Source organism: Atta colombica, unplaced genomic scaffold (genome assembly GCF_001594045.1).
Source record: "Atta colombica isolate Treedump-2 unplaced genomic scaffold, Acol1.0 scaffold47, whole genome shotgun sequence".
Taxonomy (NCBI): domain Eukaryota; kingdom Metazoa; phylum Arthropoda; class Insecta; order Hymenoptera; family Formicidae; genus Atta; species Atta colombica.
In genome coordinates, this window is record NW_017259536.1 from 4,211,968 (window position 1) to 4,222,556 (window position 10,589).

General features: G+C 33.5%; 1 protein-coding gene across 7 annotated transcripts in view; it reads right to left on the bottom strand.

Annotated features, from left to right (window-relative positions):
- LOC108691544 (eukaryotic translation initiation factor 4 gamma 3) overlaps window positions 1-10,589 on the bottom strand; it is a 61,198-nt gene that overhangs the window by 3,087 nt on the left and 47,522 nt on the right. For all 7 annotated transcript variants that reach the window (XM_018199327.1, XM_018199330.1, XM_018199325.1 and 4 more), the window contains 9 exons: window positions 4,044-4,864; window positions 3,826-3,930; window positions 3,084-3,605; window positions 2,909-2,985; window positions 2,590-2,758; window positions 2,061-2,426; window positions 1,190-1,353; window positions 913-962; window positions 571-800 (listed from right to left, as the gene is read on the bottom strand). In XM_018199327.1, the coding sequence (XP_018054816.1) occupies window positions 571-800; window positions 913-962; window positions 1,190-1,353; window positions 2,061-2,426; window positions 2,590-2,758; window positions 2,909-2,985; window positions 3,084-3,605; window positions 3,826-3,930; window positions 4,044-4,864 (2,504 nt within the window). The remainder of the gene's footprint in view (window positions 1-570; window positions 801-912; window positions 963-1,189; window positions 1,354-2,060; window positions 2,427-2,589; window positions 2,759-2,908; window positions 2,986-3,083; window positions 3,606-3,825; window positions 3,931-4,043; window positions 4,865-10,589) is intronic.

Here is a 10,589-nt window from a genome sequence, read left to right on the forward strand (position 1 = left end):
TCGCAAAGTCATATGGCATTCTATTTCAAATTTTTTTTGGAATGACGCGTAGCTTTGCGAGAGCAATCGCTTTGTAGTCAGCAGATCTCAAGTTCAATTCCTCATTCCACATATATTTCGATGTATAAGAGAGTTTAGAGTTAATGAATTACGAATAAAAGCAGTATACCACAAGATCTTGTATTCTGTTCTGGATCAATTTAGACATTAATAATAATTTACTTTAGTTCCATTTATCGGCAAGTCATAAAAGCAATATAGCTAAATTATAATCTAAAAATTTAAATTCATAAATAGCAAATTTTAACAATGAAGATTTAAACTGAAGTATTTATTATTTATTATATTACAACAAAATGACGAAGGACTTTGGAATTGTTATGTAGTTGGAGTAGTAAATCTAGAAATTAAAGCTTAATCTTTTATTTGTACTATCTCTAAGCTATTCAGTTCTTACAATATTGGCAATAATAATATGGATAGCCGAGATGTTTAAACTAATACTATTCTACGACGGAAAATGAGACATAAAAGAGGAAATGATGCATATTAAATTTCAAGAGTACTTACTTCAATAATCGGTTCCTCCATATAATGTTTCAGTATGGAATTATAAGCCTTTGTAAATTCTTGCTCTGACATTGGAGCTTTGTGGCTTATAGCCCCAGACTGAGAGGCAGACTTCAATACAGGCGGAAGCATCGAGACTTTTCGACTTTGAGAATTATCAAGTAATGGATGACTCTCTCTGCTCGAAACACTGCCCGATTGATGAGTGCCGTTACGGGAGCTCCTACCATCTGCAAAAATAACAGATTTTTGTATAAGAATTATTTGTTCAAAGAAAATGTTTAATGATATGTTATCACATAAAAGTAAGTTGCATATATTTTTGTATATAGAAAAATATACCATAAGACTTGTAATCCCGACTGCACTCTCTTGGACCAGTTGATCGTGATCTGAAATAACAGATAAAAATATATAAGCGATTGTTCAATATCTTTCTAAATGTTAATATGTAATTTATAACATATCAGTATTATAATTTGTGAAATCATTTAAGTTTTTAGAAGATTCAGAAACTCTAGTCTGTAATTATGTATCATCAGATAGAAAAGCGCGAGATTAATAAACAGTCGCGAAAAAATTCAAAGCAATGTGTTTAAATAAAAAATCTAAAACTCACCCAGAGAGCGGTAAAGGTGGCATCCTTTTATCCTGGTCTAAATTGGACATATTCTCTAAGCATGCAAATTTGTTAGAACTTATCGTCTTAGAGTTATTGGATGGGTTAGTAGCCCTCCATAAATAAGACGCTCTGTTGCCAAGTTGCATGTCGTCCATTGGTGGCTGTTGAAAAGTAAAATGTCAGTAAATTTCACTTTTGAAAATGGTTTCTTATTGCCATTTTTTCACAATGTTAATTGTTTTTCTTGTGATGCTTACATTAAATTGTAAAACTATCAGCATAGATGCTGTATACATATTTCGATAGTTGTTAAGCATTATTTTTTCCAAAAAATGATTTTTCACTTTTAATTTTATATATTTTATCATATGTATATACATAATTTATATAATTTTAATTCTATGTTGAATACTTTTAACAAATGCATTGTCATCGAATAATTTTATAAAAATTAAAAATTCAAAAGTACTATTATAAAAGTACTAACTCTTGACATGAACTTTAGATCTTTTATGTGGTTAAATCGTGTCGATATATATTGCTAATCTACAATCTATATTACGTATATCATAAATTTTCAGTGTATCGGAACACGGTCTATATATATATTTTAGAATGTGTTTTTTTTATTTCAATTATTTATTTTCCATCATTATTGTCATATATAAATACATTAGATGTAATAAAAAGAAATCTATTATTTTTGCATGAAATTGAATTGAAAAATAATGGATTTCTTTATATATATATATATAAAATAGTGAGGAAAAATGGCATCATGTTTTGTAGTGACTCTACAAAAAAAATTTTATTTAACATGATAATATGAATTAATATGAACATGAGAATATGAACTCAAATAACTAACCGGTTTATTTTTCAATTTTGCAGTTTCTACTGAATATGTCGCAGGTCTTACTCTTCCTACTGGTTGACTCCAACCATCGTCAGTAGGACCACCTAGTCCACGATTTCTTTTCCTATCGTTATTACGATCGTCTTTTCGTGCAGTATTTAACGGAACGCTGTTCACTTGCATGTCTAGTCTTTCGGATTCCGCTTCCTTTTGAATTTGATCTATTGTTTTAGGATTGTTATCATTTCTTCTCGGAATCCATTTATTTGCTCTTAAATCGATAACATCTTGAAGCATAAAACGAATCCTAGAACTAATTTTGCTATGGCCTTTTCGAGCAACAATCTCTTGCATTCTATTGAAGTATTCTTGCATCTCCTATTAGTAAAAAAAATAAATAAGAAATAAATTTAAATAATATATATTATCTAAATACATATCTACAATACGCGCCAACACGCGCGTTAATTGAAACATTTATGGAATATTTCCAACATAAACGTTTCAATTAAACATGAATAATAAAAACAGTATTTTTTACATCAGTATTAGCCTGCTGTCCTTTCAATTCCAAATCTTTGCCAATCGTTGTTAACAGTTTGCATAGACACTCCAAATTATCTTCGTCGTTCTGATCTAGTAGATGACGAATACATCGGTGCATAATTTTCGTTGTCAAAATCTGCTGTCTATACAGCTCGCCAATGAATCTAAACGAATAAGTTAGAAAATCATAATTTGATAAAGATTTTGTATCATACAAAATTATAAATAATTATAAACATATTATATTTATACAATTATATAAAATAATTTTAAACATATTTTAATGACGTAAATATGTTGGATAAAAAAATTACCTGATATTTCCTACAGATTTAATTCGTATCCTACGCTCCTCTTCTTCAAGTGCCAACTGGAGTTCTTTCTTTTTTTCCTAATAAAGATAATAAAACAATTAGATTATATAAAAATCACATAACCTATTAGAGAAAACAAAAATAAAAAACAAAATATATAATGCAAGATGCTTACCGGATCATTACAATCGTCAATTTCTTTTAGCTTTCGGTTTCTCGCGACATCATCAATTGGATTCTTTTCGAATTCTTTTTGGCAACGTGTAATAATAAGTTTCTTGAAGCTAACGGAACTATCTTGACCCTCGTAGCCTGCAACTTCCATTTGGGCCAGTTCTTTGCACAACAACGCATACTCAACGGAAAAGCTGGGTTCGTCGACAGCTTTTTCAAAAACGAGATTAATGACTCCTTGTAAACGTTCTTGCGTATCAATCGGTAAACTTCGAACCTGTTCAACTAATGTGTTAAACTTTTGCGGAGTGAGTTTATTCAATACGCTTCGTACTCTTTTATAAAGGGCTTCCGTTTTCGCCTCTTCCTCAGTTTGATTAATCTGCTTTAATCTCGTCGGTTTCCATGCATTTTCTGTTTCCCTTAGCTTCACGTCTTCTCTTAATGACAATGAAAATGTTATTACATTTGGCTTATTCGGTTTTGGTTTACCCCGACTCTCACTTTTACGACTCGTTGGTGGCTGTAAAACAAGATTAAAAAAATCTCATCTATATCATGTATCAAAGCTAAGACAATCAATAGAATAATATCACAAAAAATGAACGTTTTAATCAGAATGGATTATTCATCAAAAGATTTCAGATCACTACTTTCGTTATGCGGCATCATTTATCTTGTCTTTCTTTTTTCTTCCGTATAATAAGAAATCATCGCAAGCGTTTTATTTTAATTTTACTTACCGGACGTGTACTTATATTTGCCTTTGCAAATCCTGGCATTAACGAATCATGCCTAGTAATATTAGCATCCTTAAAAGCCCTCAGGTCCATAGTATTATGCGTATTCTGTAAAAATCAAAACATACGTTATAAAATGATAATTGTGTGTGTGTGTGTGTGTGTGTGTGTGTGTTGAAGCTTACATAAATTATATATACGAAGGAATAACATGCTCATACCTGTAAGCTATCTTTCAAAACAGCTTGTAAATTTGGTAGATTAGCTGGCTTTTGTTTACTGTTAGGATCAAACTGTAAACGTAACAGGAATTCCCGATCATAGGACTTCCTTCCGGTCATGTTGACCGGACTCCACTGGCCCTCTTTGTACAAATACTTGAGTAATGGAGGAGCCGCCTTATTAACATTAGGTGCAGCAATTTCGGCCGGAGTATTACCGCTATCACTGGAAACCTCGATTTCTTGCTTTTTCTCTGTATTCACAGATGGAATCGTCGTTGCTTTTTCGTCGTTCGACGCATGAAGAGCTGACACTTTAAAGTTTTCTTCATTTTTCTGCGCGACCATTGCTTCCAAGTGCATCTCTTCGATAACCGCCGCGTGATCGACGACGTCATTGGGATTTGTCGCAGGAAGAGCATTAAACGTATTATCTTCCGACTTTGTTGAGGATTCCTTGCTGGTTGGAGGCTTTTCTACAACGTGAGATGCCTGTTGTGCAGGAGTGTTGTCCTTAGACACCTCCATGGACACGTGTTTCTCGGTTTTCGCGTGAATTGGCAAAATCTCCTTTTCCTTTTTCGATTCATAATTGTCCTTTTCTTTAATGTCCTTACTGATTTCTCTACTAGATTCTTTATTACTGTCTTTCGGGGCGGGTGCGTGCTGCTCCTTGTTATCTTGCTTGATCTCCGCTGTTTTCGCTGTTGATACGGTATTTACAAAGGCATCCATGTCCGTGCCTTCCTTCTCCGCGCCTTTACGATTCAATTCGCGGAGTTTCACTTTATTTTTGCTTTTTTGTTTCTGCATAGCTTTACCTGGAGAACAGAAAAAAAAATACATTGGTGAGACACTGATACGGAAATATGAATATCACGGGAGATCGCGTGTAATTTTGAGAAATGCAATACATTAACTGCATTTTCAGCAGAAAAAGCAGCTTTCCAACTGCAAAATTTTTTAATACTCTCTAAATTCTTTGAAGTAAATGGAGTAAATTTTCTCTAAAGAGAAAAAATTGAGCCTGTCTTGAATCTAATTAAACAAGAGAAATCTTATATTCGATCAAAGCTTAGTGCTTTGACTTTGAAAATATTTTGATAAGAATTTATCTATACATTCAATTCTGTAGATCGAAATAATTTTCTATCTTAAAATGTAATCATGAACAAAACCAGAATAGTAACATTGACAAATAATTTAATAATTTTTTTATGCTAATAAGCATTTTATAAGAATATTAATAATTTGATATTAATTAAACTCTTAAAAACAGCAAGTAATTTTTTAATGTTCAATTTTCAATCATTAAGAATGAGATTTCATTCTTTAGAGATAGAGAATATGATAAGATCTTGTCCGCAGATCTTCACTGGATCTAAATGTACAAACCAATCATATAAAAAAAATCTGATGACAGTTACAAAGTTGCTTCCTCTGCTAAACGCAGTCATTCACAATCGTTCCACTACATTTATCCACCTATCTTATATTTATCGATTATTATCAACGATCAGATCAAAAGCTCGAGAGAAAGGAACGAAACAGCCATTCGCACTTGGTTCGTTTCTTTCCTTCGGCGAGCTTTCCTTCAAGGCAGACAGCTGAATCTTTCTGGATTTTTAGAAGCATTCATTCAACGGGGATTCGCTCTCGACGTGTATCGACGTACGTGCCAAGTCCAGAACAGCGCGCATACCGTGATCTCGGGATCCCCGTCGATTACGGCTTTTGGATCTCGTGCCGCTTCTGGCACGGCTGCCACCGCCGTCGTCACTTCTTCGATCGCCCATGTTTCGCGTGAATTGTACCGCGCGCGCACGTGCAACTCACATCTTCGGATGGCTCGAGTTTCCGATGGCCGCGCATACGAGCGCACGGGGCACTGATTCAGTATTTATTTATAAATCTGCCAAATCCCTGCCAAACGCGGCGTAGATACGACACGGCGTAAACGCGACGATGCGCAACAACGACAATGAGAAGAATCGCATCATCGACGAGCTTATCGGCGCGATGAGATGGCGACGACGAGAACGTCGATGAGTGAGCATATGATGTTCGATGATCTCCTTTTCGGTCGCGGTGACGTTCAGAGGTCGATGGCGAGGTTGGGGAATGAATCGCCTTGAATTCGTGAGATTTGGACCTCTAGGTATTGAAATTTGATCCGACCGAAGAAACGTCGCCGCCGATGACGATGATAATGATGAGGATAACGATGATTGATCCGCGCAACAAATCAACGGCGTTCGCGAACGATTGTCCCAGACTGAAAGACACTTTGGAAAAGCCTCGGGCCTGGCCGGCCGCGACGCCCGACGACTTTCACGCATCTATTTTAACCTGTGAACTGGCGCAAACCGACAGGCACGACATAGGATTTCTTAAATTAGTTCCGTTCGGTCGGTTTGCGCCGGAGCAGGCGCACTGAGTGCAATTTCAACGGCTCGACCTAAAGCAGCGTCTACAATGAGATTTTAAGATGTAAAACTTCAGTTTTAAATTTTAAAATATTGATCAATCATAATCGATTGTTCTCCTCACTTTCGGTTGCAATTGGACAATTTCTTAAGTTTTAGGTCTTAAAATCTTATTGAAGCAGCATCTATAACGAGATTTCAAGACATAAAACTTAAGTTTCAAGCCTTAAACTATAAAAAATCGATCAATCGATTGTTCTCACTTTCGACTGTGGTTGGTGAATTTTTCAGGACTTGAAACTTAAATTTTATTGCACAGAAAAGATTATTCTTATATCAAATAATATGTTCATATAAACAAAAATCTTGTCTTAAAGATTTTAGTATTGTTGTAAGATTTTGATTGAGCCTTGAATGTAAAGTAATATTTTCATCAACAAATTCAATTAAGACTAAAATCTTTGCAGCAAGATTACAATATTTTTGATTTAAGAGTAGTCGTTCCTTTCTGTGTGCAAACTTAACTCGAAAGTGTTCGTGTCAGTGCATAAATATCGTCCGAAAAAAATTCCTACATCCGTTCTCGTGTGCCATGGTTTATTCATCATGATCTCTCGGATGAAAAGAGCGTCTCCTTCCTCCCCACTCCGTCGAATCGGTCGAGATTTAATTCAATTTAAATTATTGCAAGTGCAAAAGATGAGACGTCAGCAAAACTGTTATAAATGTGCCTGATAATATTCCGCATAGAAAACTTTTTGGAATCAAATTAGAATCTAGTTCGATTTTCTTCATAAGGACAAAAATTACAGATTCTGAAATTACAGATTACAAAATCTATGAAGATTTAGATCAGAAGTGTAATGCTTTGTAAACTGGAATCATGAATGGAAAATCTAAAAGAATCTCATTGATTCTTCTCAACGTTTTTTCAAAGTATTTTTCCAGACTTATATTTTGTCAGAATTAAACAAAATATTAAAATACTTGAACTATTATTTTATATTTTAAGTACATGTATATAAAATATTTAAGAAATTTAAATATCTGTTCAAAGTACATTATGAATACAAAATAATAGTAATATGACTGACAGAAATATTAGGCAGATAAAAAAAAGAATAAGCGCGGATTAAACGTGCAGCAAAATGTGCCTTTCTCGATCGATGAATCTTCTCAAAATGGCGAGCCTTAAACCAACTAATTATTGTGGGCGATACGCGCATTCACTTCGGTACCGGTCTTTAATTCGATTCTCGATGCATGAAAGTAGGTTGGTCGCGTTTTATAAAAGCTGGTCGTGGACCGCAGAACTCCGTCTTCCATCTCTACTTCTCTCTCTTTTACAATAAAACTTTAAATATTTTTTAAAATGTAAAATATTAAATCTAATTTTTTCTTCGAAACACTACATATAGTATCTTGTCTTGTGTTGCTTGCACTTTTTGCACTCAGTATCTTCGTTTTTTCTCCTTCTCTTCAATGGATAAATATATACATACAGAAAAATCCATATTATATGGATAATAATACTACTGGTGGATAATAATAGTACTAATAATAATTATTTGTTTCAAATATTGTCAAAATTTATAAGTTCATATATCCGCAAATCTATCATTGATTTATCACAAGCATCAAATTTATTCAAAATATTCTGAATCTTAAGTTTAATACTTTAATTAAGAATATTAAATTAAAACAAATCGAATATATATATTATATAATGTCGCTTCTTTGATCAATTTTATATTTTTAAAAAGAAAATAAGTCCTCTAAACATTAAAAATTGAAAAATATATAACAAATAGGCAGTTGAAAATTAATGCTGTTGATGGTGCGCAGTTTGCTTTGAAAAAGTTTTATCTCAAATAAAAAGAGTTAACAATTGTATGTATAGGTTGCTATCCTAGTTGCTATCTTATTTGCAGTCTAAACTAAAAGAAAAATAATTATAGTAAATTGTTATCCGGTCGAATATTGTGAGGCAGTGATCATTCTTCCATTATAAAATAAACTCTTCAGTTGAAAGGATGGCTGGTAATGAATGTCTAGGAATTCTACAATGTGATGTAACCGACAATTACAATAGTCATTAAATATTTCATCTTAAAGTTAATAATCGCAATACAGTTACAGACATAGTCAATGAATAAAAGAAACGGTGATCTATATCACTGTCAAATTATGTTAATAATTGAAAATGAAAAATCAAGTTTAATGCGAAATTAAAGCAGGAATTCTATGAAGATTAAGTCAATTTTTAAAAAGTGACTCGATTTTCAATTTTTAAAAGTAAGATTTACACTAAAAAATTTTAGGAAGTACTCTCTCTTATCTTGTTTAACATTCAAAAATTTGTGAAGATATTAACGTAACTAGATCTTAAGTTAAAGTATTGAGTGTGCAACGAGAAAGTAGTAATATCTCAAGGCATAACTAAATCACAACACTTTATGATTGGCTAATGAAGTCAATCACGATTGAATATTATAAAATGGAGCATTGTCTAAATTAGTAGTCACTAATCTCGATCGGTGACTGCTTTGCTCTGATAGGTTGAAAAGTAATAACCAATTCAAACGGCGACCGCTAGTGTGATTAGCTCAAAAGTCATTTATCGTACCTTCTCTTACGAAGGAGATTCATTCGATCCCGTGGAGATAAATAAAAATCGTGAGACGATGAGAATCGCGTCTCTGAAAATGCGATGACGCGGATTTTAGAAGGAAACGATATAATTAGATGGTGAGTTCGCGGAGGAAGTCTTACGCGATGAGGGTATCATCTATCGCTGTCGGACATCGACGGAGCTCAAAGAGCATCGCGCCTCGACGACGGAAAAAAATTTCGCCGATATATAAGGCTCTCTCTCTCTCTCTCTCTCTCTCTCTCTCTCTCTCTCTCTCTCTCCTCCTCCGATACGTTTATCAATATATCATTTCCAATGAAGTTGCTAAGAACGGTTTTTCTTCCTTCGAGGACGACGAAACGTCTTTCTTTCATTAAAACGAATTCTTTGTTTCTATTTAATGTAGATTAACTTTAACTTTAATCTTCGTTAAACTTAATTCTTCGTCTTTTTCTAGTTCTATGTATATTAGAGTATATTAGAGTATATTAGAGTATATTAGAGTATATTAGAAAAAGTATATTAGAAAAAAATGAAGAGTAAATTCATTTAGGATTAAAGTTAATCTATGCTAGTAGAAACAGAGATTAATGTCTCGAATGTGTCTAAGTGTTAAAAAAGGCACATCTGAAATGTGCCTCAAACATCAGAGGCTAATATAACATTTCTCATACAACAAATTTTTCAAGCGTGTTAATTGATTGCAAAGAAAAAGTTCTCTCGGTCCAATCAACAGGCTTGAAAAATTTGTTGTACAAGAAACATAATTCCAGCCTAATACCTATTTCTATTAATGTAGATTAACTTTAATCTCAACTTACTCTTCATCTTTTAATTCTTAGAACTGGAAAAAGATAAATAGTTGAGACGGGATTAAAATCGTAAGGTTGGATATTTCAAGTGTGATAAATTCTGCAAGTGTGATGACTACAAGATAGAGAATTTTTGGAAACTTGAGAACTTCCTATTTTCTAGCCAATTAACAATGGCCTATCACTTGAAATATTTGCCGTATGACACGTGAAATATCAGTTTTAAGAGTTAATTGGATACAGAATAGATAAGTTCTCGAATCTCTAAAAGTTCTCTATTTTTCTTTTAGCTAATTAACATACTTGAAAAATTTGCCATACGACAAACGAAATATTAGCTTTATATAGTTTAAATCGATAACTATTGATTTTCAAACGTGCTCATTATTATGCAAATATCTACTTTCGCATATAAAATCACTCTTTTCCTTGAATTTTCTTATCAGTGCAGTAAATACAAGACGTCAGCGAGTGACATGACATCGTACTTTTCTTTTTATCGATACTAGCCGATTCGAGTCAAACAAGCGAGTCAAACAAGCTCGCCCTATGCTCGAATAAAGGAGTGTCTCGAAACAATAGATCTGTTCGCGTTGCACTTTTTGCACTCGGCCTCTCTCTCTCTCTCTCTCTCTCTCTCTCTCTCTCTCTCTCTCTCTCTCTCTCTCTCTCTCTT